Source organism: Thermobia domestica, chromosome 9 (genome assembly GCF_964235325.1).
Source record: "Thermobia domestica chromosome 9, izTheDome1.hap1.1, whole genome shotgun sequence".
Taxonomy (NCBI): Eukaryota; Metazoa; Arthropoda; class Insecta; order Zygentoma; family Lepismatidae; genus Thermobia; species Thermobia domestica.
This window is the reverse complement of record NC_137462.1, coordinates 268,618,080-268,643,825: the sequence shown is the minus strand read 5'-3', so window position 1 is coordinate 268,643,825 and position 25,746 is coordinate 268,618,080. Positions and strand designations below refer to the sequence as shown.

The 25,746-nt window shown below is 39.0% G+C and overlaps 1 protein-coding gene across 2 annotated transcripts in view; it reads right to left on the bottom strand.

Moving 5' to 3' along the window:
- PolH (DNA polymerase eta) overlaps positions 1 to 25,746 on the bottom strand; it is an 81,101-nt gene that overhangs the window by 16,211 nt on the left and 39,144 nt on the right. For both annotated transcript variants that reach the window (XM_081726036.1, XM_081726037.1), the window contains exons 7-8: positions 23,568 to 23,691; positions 2,083 to 2,148 (exon numbers count right to left, since the gene is read on the bottom strand). In XM_081726036.1, the coding sequence (XP_081582162.1) occupies positions 2,083 to 2,148; positions 23,568 to 23,691 (190 nt within the window). The remainder of the gene's footprint in view (positions 1 to 2,082; positions 2,149 to 23,567; positions 23,692 to 25,746) is intronic.

Sequence of the window (25,746 nt, the reverse complement as noted above, 5' to 3'; positions counted from 1 at the left end):
TGGCAAACATGTGGAGCACGTTTTATATTACGGCAAAATGCTGTTCATTATTCTTCCATTGGATCCCGACTCTTAACGTCACGTCACGTACATTCACCACAAGGAAGGTGAATCTTCATTTGGTAGTAGTTACGAGCACCCTGCTGACTCCAATACCAGGAAATGAATAACCTACCTTTTTTGAAGACCTTTCGAAGAACATTCTTAGGTCCTCAATTTTAACCTCTAAAATTTTTATTACACAGTTATTTTGAAAGAAAAAGAGTGACAGGAATTTCAATAAAAAATGAAATGAAATCTTTGAGTTTTACGTCCCACGATTACGCCGGTTAGGCTAAAGGAGACGGTGATGATGAGTAATGAATGAAATGGTGGAATGAAGAAAGTGGGAGGAAACGGGAGAACCCCGAGAAAACCCACGTACACAGTGTTTGTCCACCACAAAGTCCACTTGGCGGGGGCTGGGATCGAACCCGGGACCCCAAGCACCAGAGGTGAACGCTCTACCACTGAGCCACCGCGGCCCAGGAATTTCAATTGAATAGAATCTTAATTCGATTAATACTACATCAATAATATATTTGATTAAAATAATTTTATGAATTTAAAATTGATTTTTCTTTAGTAATTATTCCTTACGATTCTATAATAGACAAAGTATAAGTACTATTTTTCTTAACATTCTAAATCAACAATGGTTTTATGAATTATTAAAATTCACAATGAGACAGTTCTCAATCATGGAAAGTGGTTGCTAAGTTTCAACTTCTATTGCTATATTTTATTTTTCTTTGGACTGGAATTCTTATCTGTCAGCCTCCTTGTTCCTTTGAGTTGTGTAGCAAACATCGCCTATAAATGCGATTCATGTTCTCGTATAACAACAAATAAATGAAGGATGAATCTCACTATTAAACTTCCAAAATCTGAATCACTATTCGAGAAGTAAGGACATCGTGGGAAGCAAGAAGCATCCTTCCATCATAACATCACAAATTCGATAAGCGTCTTGGAAATAAACCGAATCCTAAGACATGTTGAAGTCAAGTTTTCTTCTTCAGTTTGATATAAATTTGAGGCCACAAGTTTTCAACCAGTGCGTCGCCGCTGTCTTCATGTAAAAGCAGACATTGCCGAGAAGCGCTCAAAATATTCTACAAACTAATACATTTTGTCTTATTTATGTGTTAAAAAAGTAACCAAAGATGTGTGAAGAGTTTACAACTGACTTTTCAAAAATACCATACAATTATGAAAATTACCACTGTAGCGTCACTAATTTTTGACTCTTCCGCAAGCAATGAAAACCCTGGACAACCCGTTCCAAACCTGAGACGCTGCTGCTATTATTATTATTATTATTATTATTATTATTATGAAGATGATGGTGTTGTTGTTCCCCGTGGATTTCCTCCGGGTACTCCCGTTTCTCCCACTTTCTCATTCCACCACCTCTTTCCTCATCATTCACTTGCCTCAATCATCGTCTGCTTTAGCCTAAAGGGTAAAATCATGGGACGTTAAGCTCAAAGATTTCATTTGTATATTCCTAGTCCCTAGAATGTGAATAACTCAACACCTTCAAAGCTTAGAAAACATTCTGATGAAGAGCAATCGTGCATTATGCCGGAAATATCGATGAGAATTTACAAAAAAAATGATCATCACTACAAGAACAAAGACAGGTGATTATTGTGTATATTTTGATATGTATTCTACACGTTCAATACATTATTATACACAACTTTCTTATTCCATACATTTCAATATAGGCTCCTCTAAGTTGCAAATTCCAGGCGAAAAGCTCCGGTTCCAGTTTTAATATAATAATCAACGAAGTAAGTCGAATCACAATTCTCTCAGAGATCTTCAAGTATTACTTAAAACTGCATTGAACATCACAAGAATATCTAATCGGTCGGCTCTTTCCCTTAAGCGTATTTTCTTAATGAGATGATATTTAATAATGAATGAAATCTGTAGAGAGAATTTCTACTGCTGTAGTAATGCACTTAAAATACCTGAATAGCATTCTAGAAGTACAGAATTAATCACTGTTATTCAAATAGAACAAGTACCTACCATGTAATAATCTTCATCCAATCTTTCGGCAACTTCTCTTGCCAACTCCAAAAGCCAATGCTCTACCTAAAAGTAGAAAAAAAAAATCTCAAATGAGTCGACCAGAATAAAAGGTTTTCCAACTAAAGACTCTATCATACATTCACAATCGTGCGTCCATCTAAGAGCAAGTAATACCTCTGTATGAGTAAAATTAAAAAGACGCTAATAAAAAACATATTAAAAAAGAAAAATAGGAGATGGATAATGAAATTAGGCAAAATATTGCTAGCATATATACTAGTGTAAACCCATTTAAAATACTCAATTCGAATGAAATTTGAACCACAGCATTTGAATTTAGTTTATAAAGGTCTCAGTACACCGGCCACCGTAGAGGGCAAGCTCATCGTCTTCAGAGACTTTGCTGCTAGTAAGGACGTCAGACAAGACAAGTGTCGTTGTGTAGGAATCACCATATGTGTCTGCAATGCAACGACGAAATCAGTACACGAACATCTATTGCATACTTACGTGAGTTCGAGTCACCGTATAGTAGTTTCGCAGAATTGACGGTCGCGACCATTGATGGTATGCACAATGGAAAGCAAAGTATTACCCAGCAGGCATGTATGTCATTGTCTCCGGAACGCATAGGGAAGAAAACTAAGATCGTCCTAGCCGTCTTAACTAACAACACGGCAATCTCGAAAGCAGTCACCGTGCTCCCATATAACCGCGTGAACATGTTTCTATCGTGCAATTATTCCTCACTCATCGCTAAAAGCGTCTTCGGGTGGTGTCAGGAGAGACTGCAGTGACGAGATGAATCGAGGATGATGATATTTAACAATGAAAGTAATTAGTCTCGGATACAGTCGCTCGTATGCGTTGTTCATCGGCGAGCAGGTGAGATGTTAACGTGTGGTCGTATTCACCATACAGGACCCAAACAGACGGGGGCACAAAGATACATACGAGGGCAATTCCGAGAAAAACCGCCGTTTGGTTATCAATGACATACACTTGCAGATACATAACTTTTATTATATACATTAGAAAAGTAAACATTACATTACTTTACAACATATTCACCATTTAAAAAAAATGAAATGAAATGAAATCTTTGAGTTTTACGTCCCACGGTTATGCCGGTTAGGCTAAAGGAGACGGTGATTACGAGAAATGAATGAAATGGTGGAATGAAGAAAGTGGAAGGAAACGGGAGAATCCCGAGAAAACCCACGTACACGGTGTTTGTCCACCACAAAGTTCACTTGGCGAGAGCAGGGTTTGAACCCGGGACCCCATGCACCAGAGGTGAACGCTCTACCACTGAGCCACTGCGGCCCAATATTCGCCATTCAAATCGAGGCACTTGTCATAATGTTTCCCAAGGTTTGAAATTCCTTCTGCAAAACAAATCTCCCGCCTGGGAATGAAGCTACCCGCTAACAGCATTGTGAAGCGCATTGTCATTGTCGAACGGGTGCGACACAAGCCACTGTTTCATGTGCCTGAAGAGGTTCTTCAACCGAGTTCATTGCCTGCATGAGTTCACTGCTGACTACAGATACTGCAACACAACCTTCTCCTTCCACTGTCTACTGAACTACTGCATACAGCGTCACAGGAATAACGTCCCTCTTCCCGGACATTTCTCACACATGCGCAAGCGGAGGTGTTTTTTTCTTCTTTTTTTTCGAATTGCTCTCGTATCTCGCTCGCTTCTGATCTTCATTCAGGGAAAGTATGATTAGTGCGTTCGGTGTATGCCTTCTACCTTGCCCTGAAAAGTCTCCAGACTTTACTCCTATCAAATACGTGTGGAATATGATGGGATATCAACTGGCCCAACGGTTGCGGCTGCGACCATGGCCAGCTACGACATGATCCACAGCACCGCATACCATACTCCAAACCATGTACGACAGGGTGTTTACTAAAATTCTAAAATGAAATTTTGTGACTTTTTCGTGACCTTTCCTTTACTAAGCCATAAAATTTCGTAACATTCTGAAGATCAAATTTGGGTGCGAATTAGGCTGAATTATCATATATGCGACAGAAGTGTGCTTTTTTTGACTTGGTGGCATCTAAAGCCGACCACAGACATTTTTGGTGGTGAATTTTGACGTTTTATAGAACAAAATTTTCCAATTTGTACTTATATTTGTACAGATAAAAAAATCGTGACCCGAAAGCTAAATTTCTTGACTTTCATGACCGTTTTCTGAATTCGTGACTTTTTCATGACTTTCGTGACCGATAGATACCCTGTACGATAGGTTACACGCCCGACAGGGGTGGTTACATGCGCTGTTGAAGCAAGTACTGTATGCTCCATATTATTATTATTGTATGCCCATCTATATATGTTCCTCGTCAATCCTTCTTCCAATATTTCCAGTCAAACACGAGGCTATTCACCCTCAGGACCACACAACAGCTTTTGTGCCTCAACAACGGAAATTTGTGAATATTGTGTAAAACTTTATCGATACTTATGGTCGATCGCCTACCTTTCCTAACTGTATTAGATTGTAATATAACTTTACAACATAATTTTATGTACATAACCTTACTGTACTTATAGTGATCTTTATTATGAACTAATTTTGAGGATATTCATTTTATTTTATGCAATCGACTTAAAGAAGTGCATTTTATTTCATTTCTGTATTTTCTTTCTTTTTAAATTACTATGAATCCTTTGTTCACGTTTGAAACTCATCCGTGAGAACTATTCTGATAACATATTCTCACATACCTTTCTTATACGTCACGATAATGCTTCAGCCAATGAGAGTACATATCATGGTGTCCACAGAAAATTCCATCTCAATTTCCCTGACTTTCCCTGATTTTCCCTGACTGCATTTCCAATTTTTCCCTGACTTTTTCTGGCCTCCACCATCCCCATAGCCAGCCAACTCTCACCTTATTTACTGTCGTATTATTACATTTTATTACACATTATGCACACAAGATTACAAAGATACAGAAAGATTTTTTAACGTACATTTACAAGTTTACAAAATGTATTATATTAGCACATGTTGACATAAAACTGAAAAATATCATGGTTTAAAATAAAAAATAATAATGATAATAATAATAATAAAGCGTCTTCTGTACAATATGGAGAATGTGTTCACATGAAAATTTCTCACTTATGATTGCACAACTATCCATAAAAGTGGGGAATAAAAGAATTTATATTTTTAATAAGTGTTCCATATTACAAACTGCCTTTCTTCTTTTCCAGCTCATCGATTCTTGCTTGAAGAGCACTTTCTTCTGATTTCAAGTTATTCTGCAACTTTTGTCTTTTGTCATTTAAATCTTTTAGCTCTTGATTAATCCTTCTCTTTTCTACAACTTTCTTTTCTTCTTCGCGCTGTACACTTTTCTGTTTGTCCAGATAATCTTGGTACCTTCGTCTGGAACATTTTACAGACTGTAGTAAGCTCCTGGTGATGGATATATTACCTACACCCCCAGCACTGCTGATAGCATCATGCACAAGTCTTTGAGACACCAGAGAGTGTTCTACAAGATTTTCTACAAGTAGTGATTTGTTGATGGAGAAACCACTTTCAACCGGTGAATTGCCATGTGACATTATCAAGCAAATTTTCACTACATTCAAAAGGCTAGCAAACTTGACATCATCCTTTAGCATCTTGTAGTAAAACTCATCTAATCCTACAGAATCGTCGTGTCTTGCAGTAAACTCGCAAAAGTATGATTTCAAGGAACCTTGTGCTTCAACACACAATACACTGAACTGTTTCTTTGCCTGTTCAGCCACATCTGACGAAATCCTGTTTGCACTGTGAAGGTCTTCAAGAACAATCTGCGCTCTCTTTCTTGCTAGAGATGGCTGCTCCAAAATAATACTTGGGGCAAAACAAGTGACACCACGCACAAACCTGTACTTCAGCGGGCTTCTTTCACGCAACTTCTGAACTAAACCTATGATTAATTTGCGAAACTCAAGTTTGAATTCTGCTTTTTCCTTGTCTGTACATACGGTTTCTCTTAATACTTTCCTCGTAGCAAAACCAATGTCAATCATTGCTGAAGGAAGAAGGTTCTCATTTGAAAGTTCCAAAGACATCAGTTTTTGAGCAGAGTCAGCTTGCTGCAATATTTCTGGTTTCACACATCGAGCCAATAAACTATGCATTAAGTCCAAAAGTGCTGTGTGCAAGAAAGGCATTAGTGGCTTTGGAGACTGAAATCTTCGAAGAAAAGTTTCACATTCTGCTGAAACAACTCTATAACCAGCCAACTTACTCTTCAACAGAGGGTCTTTCATCTGTTCCTTTAAAGAAGATTGTTGCCGACAACTAGGTAGTGTAGAATCTTGTATGAATTTCTTCACATTGTGATAAATTTTCACAGCCCTTTCCAAGCAATCCACATTCTCAAGCCATCTGATAGAACAGAACTTTTTTGGGAAATCGGTGGATCCTGTAATGGTAGTATATTCCGCCCGGCGAGCTGGGCTGTTATTAAAAAGGTAATACATATCCCTAAGAGTCTCGTCTAAATGCCACTGTGATGCCTTTAGTCCATTTTTCATGCTACCATGCAAAACATGTAGTCCACAAACACCAGTGTCTATCAAACTTTTTCCATCGGGATTTCGTTGGCACATTTCACTCTTTAGTTTTTCCCTGAAGAGCAGATTTACGTTTGGTCCATCCATGGAAACCTGCAGTAAATTGTCTAATGAAAGACCTATTCCCTCTCTGAATCTCTCCAAAAGATCATCGGCTCTTGCCCGTCCCAAAAATACACTATTTAGATATGATGTAGAAACTTTTTGTTGATTTACATCCCAGAATCTTACGACTAGGTCCATCTGGCCTCTCTGAACTACTTTATTCAGAGATTCGTCGAAATATATGACATAATCTGAAGCCTGTTTAACTCTATCCATAACACAATCTTTAAAATATGGAGCCAAGCCATGATTTACTAGATAAGAGGCTTTTGTCTTCCCAAGGGTAAATTTGGAAGCAATAGAGCTGTCAGGAAACATCAACTGGAAAGTTTGGCTAATGTTCTGGCAAGCATTCAAGGATATTTTCTTTGCAACCAACTCCAAAGTCCATATTATTTCTGCCTTCATAACTTCTTCGGTCTGTATGTATGAATGTAAACCACGCTCTTTATTTTTGCTATTGATTTCACCACTTCCTTCACTTGATTCTGGCTGATCATCTTTATGCTTACACACAGTTTGATCAGATTCCTGGCTACAGTCACTTGTACCTGATGACTGACCTGTTGAACTGGAAGGCACAAACACACTGACAGCAGGTTGCATGAGTTTAGCTTTCAAGTTCTTAAGATGTTGAGGTCCTTTAGCATGAGAGGACACTGCTCTTCGTCCCATGTTACTAAGCTTGAATGATTTTGAACATACTTTGCAAAACGCACATCCACTATTTCCATGTACACGTCCAATCCGACATGAAAATTCCGGGTACAACTTTTCATCAAGCCATTGATCATTAAAAGAAGTTGACTTATTAGCCATTATGATGACTCATAAGGTCAGATTATTGAGTTGACATCCCACTTAAACCTGCAAAAAGAGAAAGTGATATTAATTTCTGAAGCAATGCACATAGATGTTCATTTTACTTCGACCTCACTCACCCTCGCCCTCGCCCTCGCAGTAGCAGTTGGCCCCCGCCCTCGCGAATGGAATTGTCCATCGCCCTCGCGCGCCCTCACCCTCGCTGTCGAAACTTGTCCTCGCCCTCGCGCACCCTCGCCCTCGCCGTCGAAGCTTGTCCTCGCCCTCGCGCATCATCACCCTCGCCATCGAAGCTTGTCCTCGTCCTCGCGCACCCTCGCCCTCGCTGCCGAAACTTAGTCCTCGCCCTCGCGCATCCTCGCCCTCTCGCACCCTCACCCTCACCCTCGCCATCGAAGCTTGTCCTCGCCCTCGCGCACCCTCACCCTCGCTGTCGAAGCTTCTTCTCGCCCTCGCACACCCTCGCCCTTTTCGTCGAAGCTTTTCCTCGCCCTCGCGCACCCTCACCCTCGCCATCGAAGCTTGTTCTCGCTCTCGCGCACCCTCGCCCTCGCGATAGGAGTTGTCCATTATCCTCGCTCGCAGTCGCCTTCGTTCTCAAAACTTTTCCTCGCCCTCGCGCACCCTCGCCTTCATATCATTGAGGGCGAGGGTAATTGAGGGTGAGGAGGCCTCGAGAGGGCCTCCTTCGTGAGGATCAGAACATCAATTATTCAACCTAGTTGTTGAATTATTTCCTTATCGTCAGTGGCGGATCCAGGGAGGGGGCGATCGCTTCCCCCAGAAGAGAAAACTTCTTTATTTTATATATACAAATAAAACGCATCCCAGAGTTTGGGATGGGACGTTAAACTTAAAGATTTCATTTCATTTCATTTCAACAATACTTAGAATCACTCCCACTCCAGTTATCCCAAATAATCCTAAAACCTAGAATTATGTTGAATTCACTAAATTTAATTGTATATACAAAATTGTATATGTACACCCCTGAACTCGTATATTACACTGCATAACAATGCCGCAACTTTGACGTGGGAGACCCGGGTTCGATTCCTGGTGGGAGCTCATGTGGTTCGTATTCTACGTTAATCGGTAGGTTCACGTCTCATATAGTCTCACTGCTGAAGGGATATTAAAAAAAATCAAATCAATTATTCCTTACTATTAGAAAGAAGAAAAGACATTTCAGGAACTGTCGATTTTTGTGCAATTACAGAATAAGTTATGAAGAGTGTTTCTTCCAGACATGTTTTTTTTGGGGGGGGTACTGCCCCCCGAAGCTCTGAGAGCCTCCCCCCGAAGGAGACCAAAATAATACGTCTATAATATAATAATGAATAGAATAGTACCTGCAGTGCCGCCCCGGGATACTAAGTGTGCCCCCCCCCCCCCCCGAACATTGTTTCTGAAAGAAACACTGCTTATGAAGGACTTCTTTTTCTGCGAAATGTTATCTCAATTAGTTCCGAAGCGGCTGACTAACATATCGAGCCCTTGTAAAAAGAAATGAATATGAAAGTACACTCGGATAGGTTAATTTTTGAGCCATTTTTCGTGGCAATTAAAACGCAACTCCTGTAGCTTTCTTAACTGCACGGAAATACAACTAATACGTACTCACGGAACGGCAAATATTTTATGGCACCATTTTCATTCTATGAACCTTAATACATACAAAAACTTTATATTTCCAAATGAAACTATATAGCGACATTAATGGGTCATCTCAAAAGAGTGGGGGGTAACTGTCCCCCTTTGCCCCCCTAATCGCCGCCCATGCTATGATGTGTGGCACATTTGTGCGAAATTAATAATAATATGCTTAAACTGTTTATCCACAACAAAATCCTGCTCGTTTTGCTGAAGTGGTTTTTCCTAAGTTTTATATGTTTCATATATTCTACAGTTTTTTTCAGGCCTTTTTTTTTAATTTGTCCAAATTTATATTTCTCCTTTTACCACACAATCGTTTAATACTTGCACTATAATATTTACAATCAGTATATCATCCTGTAACGTATTTTATTCCTAATAAAAATCATTGAACAACACAACATACAAACCCTATCTCACTGGCTTGCACGCGAACCTTTGGTGCATGGGGTCCTGGGGACAATTCCGAGAGGGAGAACATTGAACGACAGTGGATTGAATTCCGCGTTAAACCTATAGGTCCACTTCTCATATAGCCTCGCCGACAAAAGAGGACGCTAAACGGCAATCAGTCAACAGTTGCAAATTTCGGGTGCATAAACAACTTATGTCTTGTGGAACTTATTAAATTTATTTTGTTAAAGCAGCTCTTTTAACAAAATTTCAGTATTAACGTGTCAGATATTTCTATTTAAGGACAAGAAAAAACATATTATTTATTTTGTAACTAAATGATAGCTCTACCCACATAGATTATAAAAGCAGAAACAATGAAAATCGATCCAATAGGCCTAGTGACTGACATTATTTTAACAAATATCGATTCAGATAATAGTTTAGGCTGTCACAAAACTATGAAAAGTTAAAAATTCCGATTAATTGTAACAACTTCATCAGTGGTGGACATTGGAGGAGGATGTATGCTATTAATCAGACCATTTCATGGGCATCCAAACTCACGAGCCCAACGCTCGCTAGCTCGGCATTCGCGCTCAACCGTTCTCGGGTTCAATAATTAAGCGCTACCCCGAGCGCCAATGAAATAAGTCAGCGCGAGTCCAACTGAGGGAAGTGAACCCGAGCACGATTCCCAAAGGAATAAATGAGCGAGAGCCCAGTTGAAAAAAATGAGCCCGAGTCCGAGAGAGTCCAGAGCAAAATGGCCATCTATGAACCAAAGTCATTCCATCAAGTCTTTTTCTATCTGATCTACTGCATTCTGATTGTTCTCTCATTGATTGTGTTTGTTCAGATATCAGCGCTCTTGTCATTTACTGCTGAATGACGTGAGTGACTGTCTGTCTGTCTACTAACACTCTTTAAATATGACAGTGTAGTAGACACTTCTTATCTAAAACGTCTCCAGCACAGGGAGGGCAACAATGAGGCACACTTACTTCTTAATGTAGTGCTATTTCTACCCGGAAACTTTCATGGGAAAAATCAAATATTATTCTTATTTGCATTATTATTTTTAATAATTATGTACGTACACACGAGAAATTGTCTACTGCAATTAATAGAAAGGAAAAATACGATTAATGTATAACCTTGCTATGACACTAACTTTTCATCTAGGGGACATGGCAGATGATATTTTAAATTTTGCCTCTCTCCAAAAGAGGTCAAACAGCAAACTCCAAAACAGTTGCTTTTAAGGATGCTTGTTCTCCTCCCTCGCGTGCCTTCGTTCTCCTGAAGGAAGTTGTCTCTAGCCATCGTGCACCCTCGCTCCCGCAGTAACACTTGGCCCTCACCCTCGTTCACCCTCACCCTCTTCGTCGAAGCTTTTTCTCGCCCTCGCGCACCCTCACCCCCGCCATCGAAGCTTGTCTTCGCCTCGCGCATCCTCACCGTCGCTGCCGAAACTTGTCCTCGCCCTCGCGCACCCTCGCCCTCTTCGTCGCAGCTTTTCCTCGCCCTCGCGCACCCTCACCCTCGCCATCGAAGCTTGTCCTCGCCCTCGCGCACCCTCGCCCTCTTCGTCGAAGCTTTTCCTCGCCCTCGCGCACCCTCACCCTCGCCATCGAAGCTTGCCCTCGCCCTCGCGCACCCTCGCCCTCGCTGCCGAAACTTGTCCTCGCCCTCGCGCACCCTTACCCTCTTCGTCGAAGCTTTTCCTCGCCCTCGCGCACTCTCACCCTCGCCATCGAAGCTTGTCCTCGCCCTCGCGGCCAAAACTTGTCCTCGCCCTCGCGTACCCTCACCCTCGCCATCGAAGCTTGTCCTCGCCCTCGCGGCCAAAACTTGTCCTCGCCCTCGCGCTCCCTCGCCCTCGCGTCACTGTGGGCGAGGGAACTTGAGGGTGAGGATGCCCTCGAGAGGGCCACCCTCGCGAGGGTGAACATCTCTGGCAATGCAAAGAAAGGCATCTAAAATATTTTTGGAAGTGAAATTAGAAATTACGTACAATGATATACTTACCAGACAAAAGGTACTGATAGTAAACTGTTACCACAATTTGATTACCATCACTAATATATGTACGAGCTTTCAAGAACTAACTCACTGTTCACATCATCGTCCGTGCTGCCCTCACCCATCCTATTCTCCCATCTAAGCCTGATGATGAGAACAGTGAGTTAGTTCTCGAAAGCTCGTACATATATTAGTGATGGTAATTAAATTGGGGTAACAGTTTACTATCAGCACCTGTTATCTCGTAAGTATATCAATGTTAGTAACTACAAAGCGGTCCAACTTTTGCGGTTTAGAAATTATGTAGATAGGTAGATACAATAGAATATTATGCTCTGAAGCACAGAAAAAAATATAAATGTATTGTAAGAAAAGGTCACCCTTCACCTCCAAGGGCAACCGGAAACAAGATTTAGATTAATACAAAATAAGAGTATCTTTTTACTTTTTAAACTTAGTAGACCTGCTGTATCCTTAAAAAAATAATAATAAAATAAATATGGACTGATCACTTAGCCACTGATCGCAAAATCGAGTTTTTCTTGGCATTGTAAACTAATGATCTATACAAGAAAAATTTAAATACAATTAAATTAGCAAATATGTATAGCTCATAAAGGCATATGCATATTCTAGTCCCTCAGAAAAAATCCTAAGACACAATTAGCATATTGCTAATATGTAGCAATTTAAATCATCATTGGGACTGCACTTGAAAAATAAAGGAAATAAAGGACATATATATTTGTCCTATAATAATTGTCACAAATTTCCAAAATATAGGAAAACAGGACAAGTGGGAGCCCTGTTTATATAAAAAACACTGTGTTCAAAGGAATAGTTAACTGATAAGGACTTTGGACTGACAGCTAGGCCAAGTTTGTTTACGGGAAGCAAGCGCTCACGGAATAAGCAAGCCCATTATGCCTGCATCATTGACTCACAATCACATGTTCACGGATGTAGTTTATGGTGCAAGTCTTTTGAATCATCCTGTTGCTTTTCATCATTGGGTACAGGCCATGCGAAACAATCTATTAAGTATCTAGACAAGCCCTCAGTTTTGGTATGTTTCATTATTGGGCTCAGGTCGTGCGAAACATTTCAACTGATATTAACAACTGAATTTTTTTCGCTTAGCCTACCAAAGAGCCTGAAATATTGACTTGGTATTCCTATAGTACAGGTGTTAGAAAAAGATGAAAATAAAGTATGTATGAAACCAAGAAGAGATTCAAAATACTCTACTGTCAAGTAAAAAGCAAACAAACAAAACAAAACAAAAAAAAAAAGGCAGAAAAAAATGAGCCGCTAGGAAGGCGGGAAAGTACCTTCTGATAAGCATCAGAAGGTGAATACAAAAATACTTGTACATTTCCATCAACATATGGTGTTTGTCCCTCCAGGAATCAACTGCAAAACATACAAGAAATCTTTCTAATTGTAATGTTTGTAATTGATCGTACAATTTCTTGTGCATTTTCCCTGACTTTCCCTGACTTGGCAAGCTTTTCTTGTGATTTCCCTGACTTTCCCTGACTAAAATCCATTTCCCTGACTATCCCTGATTTTCCCTGACTTTCCAGAATGTGGACACCATGCATATGTAGACGAAACGATTAAAAATTCGAATGTTATGAGGGGTTTGAGACTTCTTTTTACGCCTAGGTTCTAGACTCGTTGGCGGGGCTTTGTGAGGAAAGTGGGAAGAGCGATCCTCTACTCTTCAAGATGGTCGTTTAACGTAAACACCTGAATCACGTGTTGTGGTTAATTTTTCTGTTATTAGAACTTTTCTTATTCATTTTTTATTTTTATTTTATTTTATTTTTTAACCTTTGTGCAAGTATATAGGAAGCTAAGAATATCAATAATATAAGTATGATAAATTGGACCAGATATATGTAATTCAGAATTTCTCCTCTGTGCATGTTATGTGCGTAATAATTCGACGTGGTATGTTTTATCTATAATTGCTTAATTCATAACTTCTAATATAATGGTTTATTGCGGTTGTTTGTGGTGAGATTGGAACAAAACTTCGTTTTGTTTGAATCGCATCAGAGATTGCAGGAAAACAGCATTTGTGTATAGACAGCTTTGTATGCATTCAGGTTGACATTAGCAAAGCTGTCAATGCACAGCTGCTGAACGGATTCCTAGTTCGATTCCCGAGCTTGGTTATCACGTTGGTTTCTTTTGCCATCCGCAGTAATCATTATATTCTAACATATATAGTTATATAGTAAAATAATAAGAGTAAGTATAACTACTGGGAAAGGTACGCGATTATAAGCATCGGTAAAATTTTTCGCAATATTCATAAATTACACTTGTTGAGGCACAAAAAAACAAGTGACGAACGAGTTGTGAAAAATATGTTCTAGTTACACGATGTGTTCTATACAGGTGATAAGTAATTAGAAGTACTGTGCGTTTTTTAACACTCGGGCATTATCTTTGAATCAGTACCACCTACAAACATCCTTTTCTTGTGTACCTGTTAGGATATGAAAAGGGCAAAAAGTGCTAACAAATAAGACACAAACTATTGCGTTGTATTGAGAGATAATCTGTGCAAATATGGATGATGATTAGGATAGAGATTTTGAAGATATAGATTATAGGAGTAGAGATTATGAGGAAGATTACAAATGTAAGGAATACAATTAAGATTATGAGATATGTAAAGATTGATAGTTTATGAATTATATTGATTTATGAGATACAGAAGATAGACAAGCTGCAGATTAAATATAAAGGTTAAGAGAATATTTCAGTTGTGTATTTTAATAGATTTTACATTGGCGCCGTCGTGGTGAACCAATTTACGTTCTAACAATGGCAACAAGTTTTTATGAATCTGACAGATTGAAGGTGAATTGTAACGTTCAGAAAGAATCAGAAGTTCAAAGTAGTCCAAGCACTAACAAAACACATGTTACCCCTGCTGAGTCTTGGTTTAAGACGGAACTGGCTAAAAGAGATATGCTAATTCATATCTCTTTCAGATAAACAATTTCTTTCAGATAAACAACATCCTTGACCAAGTATGAATTAGCATATCTTGGTCAAGGATGTTGTTTATCTGAAAGAAATTGTTTTGCAGCTGGAACCACGAATTTACGAATGTTATTGTTGTTCTAAAAAGTTGTACATAAGTTCAAATCGCTGTTCCTCTTGCTTATTGAGTCACGGGAACGCAACGTGTCTGGCTAGAAACAAAGCTTGTTTCAAGTGCAAGGTACAAGGACATTTTGCATAATTCAAAACTTAATGCAGGTAGACAAGATGCTTCTGTAGTACAACCATATTCCTCAAAACAACTTAAGTTTCTTGGAAAGTCATCTACTGTTACTAATCACATGAAGCAGGATGACTTGAATTTATAGGTAAAGAGCGGGGCGTCACAGGAGAATGCCAGCAACCCAATGAAACAGGAAGGAAAGAAAAAGGGAAAGTGCAAGGAAGAAACAAAGGAGAGAAACCAAGTATATGCGTCTAAGTCCATAGGAACAAATCAAGCTAGCTACCCTTCCATGGAAGTTGTTGAAATTTCTGAAGTACCTTCACGGAAGAAATTTAAACAAATAGTCGCTAAATGGGTTGACAATAGAAGAAGAAGTGAAAGACGAGGGAGTGCTACAAGTGATACTAGTCTGCAGCAGTTCAAGGAAAATAGAGATCATTTAGAGACAAGCACTACAGTGCTCACCGATCAACAGCAAGAGCAAGATAAAATTATTGCGTAACTCATTGAGAAACAAAATATTATGCAGGCGCAGATTGCTTTCCTGAGGGCCAAAGGGTACAAACGAAAGAAAAGGAAAAAGTCAGCGAAATTTCAGGATAATGAATTTGATTTTGATTCCTAGATTTGCTTATTATAATCATTGTAATATTTTGCTTCTTTGGTTAGGTTCTGACTATGTAAAGGGGGGAGAAATGCTAGGATACGAAAAGGGCAAAAAGTGCTAACAAATAAGACACAAACTGTTGCGCTGTATTGAGAGAGAATCTGTGCAAATATGGATGATGATTAGGATAGAAATTTTGAAGATATAGATTATAGGAATAGAGATTATGAAGATACAAGTTGGAAGATAGATTTATATTGTGATTTATGATTATGAGGAAGATTACAAATGTAAGGAATACAATTAAGATTATGAGATATGTAAAGATTGATAGTTTATGAATGATATTGATTTATGAGATACAGAAGATAGACAAGCTGCAGATTAAGTATAAAGGTTAAGAGAATATTTCAGTTGTGTATTTTAATAGATTTTACATCCTCGGGCCAGATCTGTTTCACTAGTAAAATCCTATGTTCCAGCCTATGAAGAATCAGGTTTATATTTTCCTCGTTATCTGGGTGGACTGACGATTTAATAAGAAAGTATTAGTGGAAATTGAGGATGAAGAGCAATAATGGAATTAATAAGAGAAAAACTGATTAAGGCTTTACTTGGACAAAGTGTCTTATTAGGGATGTGATAGAAGGAAACACATGGAGGAAAAGAATTAATAAACTCTAATTAACGGACTATATTAAAGAGGACAGTTTTTACATCTAAACTAAAAGATTGGAAAGGAATGTTAATACATGAAGGCTTCAATCCTGCTTTAAGAAATATGCTAATGGTGAAAAGATGAAATGAAATCTTTCAGTTTAACGTCCCACGTTTATGGCCTCTAGGCTAAGGGAAACGGATGATTAAGGCAAGTGAATGATGATGGAACAATTGGTGGAATAAGAGAGTGAGAGGAAATGAGAGTAGCCTGAGGAACCCCACGGATACAGTGTTGCCCACCACACACTTCGCCAGAGATCGAACCAGGGACCCCACGGACCAGAGGTAAGCACTCTACCATTGAGCCACGTGCTCCCCTGCTCACGATGGTAAATTACTTACAATGATGATAATTGATTACGTTTAAACTATTTTTTTTCTTTTCTTATTAAAAAGTATCATGATAAAGGTATGAATTTAGAATTACACGAATGGGAGGAGATTTATATTGGAAGGATTACTGTATAAACCAGCGTACAAAGACCCAGAAAAAGAAGATCGTAGGGGCGGGAATAAGAATGTCACGATGGATGTGGGCAGGGCCGTGCCGGGGGGAAAGTGGGGCAACGGCAGCGGGCGCCGAAGTAAGGGGGCAAAAAATTCGGCAGAAAAAGAAAAAAGATAGGAAAAATTACTTGGAATATATGTACGGGGGCGCCGTCGTATACTCTCGTCCCGGGCGCTGATTTTCCACGGCATGGACCTGGATGTGGGTTAACTCTTTCAAGAATGGAGGCTGAGACGGCAGGGACATGTACAAAAAATAAATAAATACAAAAAAAATATTAAAAAAAATCAACAACTAAGTGCGAAAGAGAATTGAAAACCTGGAAGCATCAGGAAGAAGGAAAAGAACAAAACCGAAGATGAGATGGAAGGACAATATACAAGATCAGGGCTCATAGTGATCTGGTCTCTTCTAAATAATTGAAAAGTAACCAAAATCTCATCAGAAAGTAACTTTAAACCTTGATGCCAAACTAGGGCATAAACGGAATTTTATTTTTATTTTTTTCAACCAAAATAGGGCCGGCTGAATCATAGCTGAAATATGTAATGTTTTAACATGTTAAGATTAAAAATTATTTTGCTTAAGTTTGTCAGCTAATGATAAAAAAATTGGATTACCTGTGTTTAGAGGTTCATTATTAATTACATACTTTGCGCGGTTTTGTGTTTCAACTTTGATCTGGATGGGATAAGGCTAAATTTCTAAATTTACATTATATCCAAAAATACAATACAAAATTAAGGTAATGTAATTAATACATAATATCTAGATTACCATTAACTGATAATAAAATTTTGTCTTGTACAATTGGTTTGTTACAAATTTTGTACCACATGATTGGTAAACATAGGTATGGCTTCCACCAACATTCCGCATATAATGAAAAGTAAACTGTAAAAAGATAATATATATATGTATGTCATTCTCCTTTAACACAATACGATCAAAGCAAATAATGTGGATTTTCATTTATTTCCTTTTTTCATTTATTTTTATATTTTTCTTACAAAACTGTCAATGCAAAACATAAATCACACGAAAAATTGACTTAACCCGCCAAAAAGTAACTTTTAGTGACCAACTTGAAAAAAAGTAACTTTTAGTTAAAAAAAAAAAAAGTGAATCACTATGAGCCCTGCAAGATGATTTGAGGGAGACGAGATGGAAAATATAGGTCGTCCAGGGTAAAAGACAGTAGATAAAAAGAATTAAAGATGTAAAAAATAAAATCTTTCAGTTTAACTCACACAATTATGCTCTTTAGGCTAAGGGAAACAGATGACTAAGGCAAATGAATGATGATGGAATGAGAAAGTGGGAGGAAATGGGGGCACCCCGTGAAAACCCATAAGCACGATATTGTTCACCACAAACTTACTTGGTTGAGGACCTACGCACCAGGGGTAAGCGCTCTACCACTGAGCTACCATGGTCCCAAATTAAAACATGGAAACGCCGAACCCATATAAACATTTGAGAAGACAAGGGTATAAGGTGTACGATTTTCCTTTGATAATAAGTCGAAAACTGAAATACAACTTTTACGCCAATACAGAGACTTAATTACTTCAATTTCAATGTGTTCTCAGTTTTATTTATTTATTTATTTTTAGCGTCTTCCTTGCTTTCTTACAGTATGCAGCTACACCACCGAAAAAACCCACGATCACGATGTTGTCCACCACGAACTTACTTCACTGGACATCGAAGCAGGACCCCACGCATCAGAGGTAAGCGCTTTACCACTAAGCCAGCGTGCCTCCCAACTTTCGGGACATTGTGGTCCACATGAATGGCCCTGCCCTCGCGCCACCCCCAGGTTGGAAGGAGATTTATTGGACAAACTATGAAACTCGTTGACTTGAAGGATCGATTTCAGCATATTTTGACCTACGTACCACTGCAGTCCGGTACAAGTCGACTGAGGTTGTTCCAAGACGATTAGAGAAACTCGTGGACAACAATCATGCCTATGTGAAATTTTAACAATCCGTACAATTTCTATCATACGATTGTACCATGCAAGGAAAAAAATTCAAAAAGAGATGATATTAAATCTTATGTGATTGAGTATATATTATAATAATAATAGTTACGGACGGTACCTCGCTCGGGAGATGGCAATTATGTTAGGCAACCCGCCTTACAAACAATCTCAATTAATTAACTCTAAATCTCAAGAATAACTACTCCAAATCCCTTGCATATTTTAAAAGGTGTATAATAAAGATATTATACAAATTCTAATATCCTATTAACCCAGAGGATATCAGATTCTGGCTGTGTCTAGGGGTATAAAATTTGATCCAATGAAATTACATACGGGAACATATCCTGTTAATAAATGCCTTAAATTCTTTCCTCTCTATGCTTTATTTATAAAAGAAAAAATTTTGGGCTTAACTTTGAATCAATCTAATTCGCAAAAGAGTTATCGAGTCCACAAGTTGGCTCTCGGAAACTATATTCCAAACTATAGCCCGTATTCGAGATATAGTTCCTACTCTGCTATCTCTTTAAGAGCATTAAATGAAACCTTAATTTAACTAAAGTTACTCTAAATCTTTAGGCCTGCGGACTCACCTTCTTTGCATTCACTTACACGCCTTCCAGTGAGCCCTTAATTTTCAAAGGTTCCTTCGGCACTCGTCCAGAAACCTGGCCTAACGCCTACTCGTAGTAAAACCTGTCAGAGGCAGTACTACTAAATAAAGGATTCTAATCTAATCAATTTACAAGGAGTGGGTAAGGTTAAAGGTAAGGCAATATTTCCTCAAGTAGGAAATAAATATGTCCCTCACTTCGGAACAGGTTAAATTGGTGAATGTTTAACAAAACGATATAGGCCCGTAATCTCTATCACTTAAGAGTAAGACCTATAAACTCTATCCAGAAGGCCGATCACGACACCTGCCTTCATAAGGGGAATCGAACCCAAAACCATAGGATCCGTAAATACCAAATTGGCCTGCTGCTGGCCCTCAAGTAGAAACCAGACTTAACTGAGAGCTTACAAAGCCTCAGAAAAACTTTAAGAAAAATCCAATTTCCAAAATAGGAGTAGGATTAAAATCACATATATTAACTTAATAACTTCTAACTAAATCATTATATTCAGAAAAGAAAGAAATTACTTACCAGGGACTGTCCTACCAAACCTATCTTATCAGGAATTCAGCCTCTCATTTGAAAAGCTGAGAAACTTCCTGTCTCAGAATCACTCATCTGTGTCTCGAAAAGTGCTAAACTTCTAAGGAACCTATCATAACCTATAATGCCATCACTAAGGCAAAAAGCCAGCATAAAGCTGAAAAAACGATCTTCGAGGCATCGAGCGTAAAGTCTAGCCAAAAATGAAGATGAGGAGGACAGCTCCTCCTCGTATTTATAGGGAACTACCCAAAAGGGACGCTTTGACCTCCCTTACAAATAATCCATTGATACTCCGAGAGAAAGCGGTCTCCCCCCTCTCCAAAGCTGGCTGGCTAAATCCAGAAATAAACTGGTTTCTAAAACTAGCAATGGGAAAGAAAGATTTTTGTCAATAATTTTAAGAATCTCTAAGAAAGAAAAAAAAATACATGGAATATACAAACATATATACAATAATAATATTGATAATAATTCTTATATGCTAATCAGAATATATGAATTAAATACTACCCAGGCCTGGGATCCCCATCTTATTTTATCATAATTAAACATATAATAATACTAATAATATATATGCATACCTACGATATTAAAATTTTTAATATATACAAGCAAGAGGCATAAAGTGACTCCTGCAACCACTAAAACTTGTTTCATTAGAATCAACCAAAAAACAGTACAGTTATTAGTTAATTTGAGAGTTAATTCTCAACTACCCTATATACGAGGGCTGGAAAAAAAAAAGTGGCAACATAAATCTTTAGTGAACCATTTATTGTAAAATCATGAGATTTCCACAGGTCTTCAACGTAATCCCCTGAAGCATGTTCCACCCATTGTCAGATGTGGGAAGTCGCAGATAACCGGCAACGGTGCCCTCTTTGTTGATGTCTGCAAGAGAGCACCCTATAGCTCGAAGTGTGGCATCTCTGGTGCGGAAACACATCCCTCACAGTGGTTCTGTCATCTTAGAAAACAGATGAAAGTCACATGAAGTCATGTCCAGTGAATAGTGTAGATGCTCTAGACCGTCCCACCCTCATCGTGCAAACAGGTTCCTTAGAGCAACTGCGTTGTGACAACGGGCATTGTCACGCAAAACAATGGTTACATCCCTTATGAAGTTAGTTCGTTTCCTGGGTTTCCGGGACGAAGATGTTGTTCCAGAAACCTGTGGTATTACACTGCGTTTACGGTCTGGTTCGGAAGAACTGCATGCCGTAATATGAGACCACGTACATCGTATGCCACTATCAGCATCACCTTCACATTCCCTGGTTCCTGACGCAGTTTCTTGGGTCAGGAAGATGATGGGTGGCGCCATAAATTTGATTGGCGCTTAAGTTCTGGCTCATAGGAGCGCACCCATGTTTCGTCAATGTGATGATCCTGTACAGGAACACGCGACCTTCCCGTTTGTAACATGCCAAATAATCACCGGCGAGGGCGTATCTGTGCCATTTTTGAACGTCTGTAAGGTGGTGCGGCACCCACCGGGATGCAAATTTTCGGTAACCAACGGCATTATGCGACACATTCAACACTGTAGTGTGGGATGTTCTTACTTCGTTAGCCAATTCCCTGGCAGTCCATCTCCTATCCACATGCAGCAAAGATTGAATCAATTCAATGACTCTGTTTTCGACCCCATGTCGACCTCTACCTGGGTCCTGTTGCACATTATCACATCCTGCTCGAAACGGTGCAACCCAACGTGACAAAATCCGATTCGTAGGGGCACGAGTTTTTCGCACTAAGAATTTGAAAATTTCGTGTTTCGTGTTTTGTCGCATTTTCCAAATAAAGTTTCGCATTTTGTAGCTCTTGTGGAAAAGAATTCCCTAACATTTTTATAACTGTTTCTTCAATTCATAGATCACTATAAAAATAAACCATTAATTACCTAAAAACAAAATATACTGAATATTTCACTTGACATTGTCAATTTCACTTATAGAAAATTATATATATTTTCTTAAATCGAACTGAAGGAAAATCAGTAACTAAACTTACTATGAGTAGGAAAGTTTTGCTGTCTCCTGAAAACACATAGCCACAAGTTACATTTAAGCATTAAACATAACCATATATGTTTCCGCATCTTATTCCTTCATTTTATACGTTTGTGACTTATCACCAGTCCATAATTCGAAGAAGAAAGAAAGAAAGAAAAAAACTCACAATTAGAAGACACACATATGTAAATGTATTTACAACAAACTTCAATCAATCATCACTTCGGAACTCCCCATCCAGCTGCGATGATGATAGATAACGCGCAACATCTTTCCTGTAGCCGTGTTCGAATCACCCAAAATGCACCGTTCATGCCACGTTCTACCATTCCGTCAGCGGAAAACTAGCGTTTTTAAAGTCATGAAAACGTATTTTTAAAATTTCGTTTTATATCGCGTATTATTAGAAATTTCGCGCAAAACTGTCAAGTTCGCGTTTTATCGCGCAACGGAAACCAATGAAAACACACATAGAATATCATAAAACGTCAAGAAACTGAAAATTACTTAGTTCTGACGCATTTCGTTTTATCGCGCATTGCGAAAAACTCTACCGATACGGCAATGCGTCATTACCGCATGCTTCACGTAGTCCAGAGTGACATTCCTGGCGTTTTCTCTACGGGCCACTTCGATCTTCATCCATGAACGTTGTTCTAACCTGGAAAACATCGCCTTTAGAGCGGTAAAATTTCACAACCGAAATTCAACACACTTCACTACTATCACTGTAGCACCTACATTAGCGCCGCCACCCGCGTTGTATAGCTCCACCCACCCTCTACATGTGTTGCCAACAGCAGCTCGAACAAAACTCTCTGCGCGGGGATAAGACAGTGTTGCCACTTATTTCTTTCCAGCCCTCATATGTAATCTTAACTTAAAATCATTTACGGGCCGCGATGGCCGAGTGGTTGAATGCTTACCTGTGGTGCGTACAGTTCCTGGTTCGATCCCAGTTGCGAAGTGGACTTTGTGGTAGAGAAACACTGCGCGTGTGATTTCTCGGTGTTGTCCCGTTTCTTCCCACTTTTGTCATTCCACAATTATCTACCTCATCACCGCCTCCCTTATCCTCGGTGCATAATCGAGGGAAGTTAAAAAAAATCCTTTATATTCCTTCAATCTCATGGTATGTTTGTTCCTCAATCCTAACTTCATGCATTAATAATGACGGTAAGTGAAGCGAGGTAGAACCCCTTAGGATTGGTTACTTCTGTTATAAGAAAGAAAATCTTTGTGTTTTACGTCCCACGGTTATGCCGGTTAGGCTAAAGGAGACGGTGATGATGAGTAATGAATGAAAGGATGGAATGAAAAAAGTGGGAGGAAACGGGAGAACCCCAAGAAAACCCACGAGCACGGTGTCTGTGCACCACAAAGTCCACACGGCGTGAGCTGGGATCGAACCAGGTACCCCAAGCACTGGAGATGAACGCTCTACTGTTATAAGAAAGAAAAATCGCGAAAATAATCACTGAAGTTAGTATCTTCCGATTCACCCATATTTAAGTAATCTATCCCCAACGAATTACTACATTTATACCGATTAGAATGTTTTAATAGAACTGATAATCTCATAGATATCCTAAAACAAGGAACATTAATGAAATACTTACGCTTTCTTTTGTTCCCAATGCTTGCTTTCCTGGGAATTTCTTACAGCATCCGATCGACTTTGAAACAAGTCTGGGCGTAACAGGTTCATTATCTATTCCTCGTGCGATCTTATACAACCATGTCCTATTTTAAACAAATTAAATGTACATATTAACCACTTTATAGCTATATTCAATATTTTATTGATTATACTTATTTTATGAATGTTGTGACTCCTACTTATTGGGGATTACAGAATGTTTCTTTTGAAGGAATCATAGAGTGATTACAATGAATTTATTAACAATTACTCGTAGTAACCTTTTCAGGACTAACAGCTCAGGGGTAAGCCAGCAGTTTAAATCTCCGTACCTCGGCTTCTAATTAACCTAGCTAGATGATTTGGTGTCTATCTCATCAGAAAGAATGAAACTTTCCAACGGTGTGCATTTCCCTCACATCGACGGTACCGCAGCGGAAGAGTAGGGGGGAAGTTGGATGTTTTTAGTCCCCCCTCCCCCTCAGCATTTGGGCGAGGAGTAACTCTCCCCTAAAGGAGCTACAAGCATCAATAAAGTGGTATCAATAAACATAAATGAACATACTAACTAGTGATGCCTCACGTATATGTGAGAACTTTTTCTTGTGTACGACAAATAACAGTCTTTCCATTCCAAATTTTTGATCTTCTTCTACGGGTTGGGCATGCGAGGCACAAAAGTTAGCTTGTTGGAATCTGTTCCATAAGCTTTCCAAGGAGGTGTGGCTTATATCTCTGTGACAATTAGGGGCGTCGCTAGGGCTGCCAACGTAAGGGTAGACCAAAACATTCGAAAAATATGTACAGGATGATTCTCGTAGGAAACATGTTCGGTCTGTTTTTCTCACTTAGCATTGAACTTTCCATGTACACGTGAAAAAATATTTTTCCTGCGTACGAAAGGTAACAGTGTTGCCAGACTCTCACAAATTCCCAAAAGCAATCTTTCTTCTTCTTCTACAGGTTTGGCACGGGGGCACAGTTAGCTCGTTGGAACCTGTGTTCCATAAACTTTACAACAAGGTATCGTTCATGTCTCTGTGACAATTAGAAGAGGTTCTAGGGCAGCCAACGTAAAGGTCTACGATTTTCTTGAAATCCCTGTCGGTCCTAAAAAGATTATTGTTGAAGTCCCATAGCAGGGTGTTACTAAATTGTTATTTTCAAATCCAGGATTTCCAGTGACTTGTTTTCCTTATCAGTGCAGTGACAGCATTTAACACATGTTACAGGTACCTTATTTCCTTATAGTACCTTATCAAACATATATTTAATTCTAAATTTAAAGAAAATCAGTTACCTAGAACCGTATTTGTTTGGTCTGGTTTGAGTTAGTTTAACGTCCCACGTTTATGGCTGCTAGGCTAAAGGAGACGTGGACCTACTGATTATAGGAGAATCCGAACAACTTTGGTCGTTCAACTGCACCTCTACCGGGAATCGAAACCGGGACCACGCGAGCTGAAATCAAGCGTGCTAGCCACTAGACCAAGCGGGGGTTCTAACCGTATTTATTATTATGACATTGGGACAAACTTTCTTTTCATTTCTTAAAATGTACAATGTGTAAAAAAAAAAGTTGACAACACTGTAAACGAAAAAGTCACGCGGCTTCCAGATATTTCCTTACATGTTCATTCAACGGTTTAAAAATTATCTTCTTATTTTCTACTGCAATCCTTTTTTTTTTTTTTTTTTTTTTGGTTAAAGTGAACGACTTTCAACAATTTTTTAAAGCTTCTCTTTACAGTTTTGCGTCCTCATTGCGCTCTAAAAAGACATGGAGCATATTTTTCAATATTGGGTGTAAAAAAGTTAGATTCCTGTCACAAATATTTTGTTTAATTCGCTATTTCGATAAATATAAATATACATAACATTTCTCCACTGCGAAGTTAACAGTAATTTGCAGTCTTTTTGTTGTTTGTGACCACTTGTGCAAGTTCCTTGCACGTTTGATGTGGATCATGCTCGATGTTCTCCTTCAGCAAGGATTCGTCGATAGTGAATGGACGGCCAGCTCAAGACCTGTCTTGGACTCTCTCATTTCCCAATACAAATCTCCTGAACCACTTTCGCGCTGTTCACTCATTCACTGATCCCTCTCCAAACGCGAAGATATATCTTTCAAGCAGCTTCTGCAGCGCTGCTGCTCAATT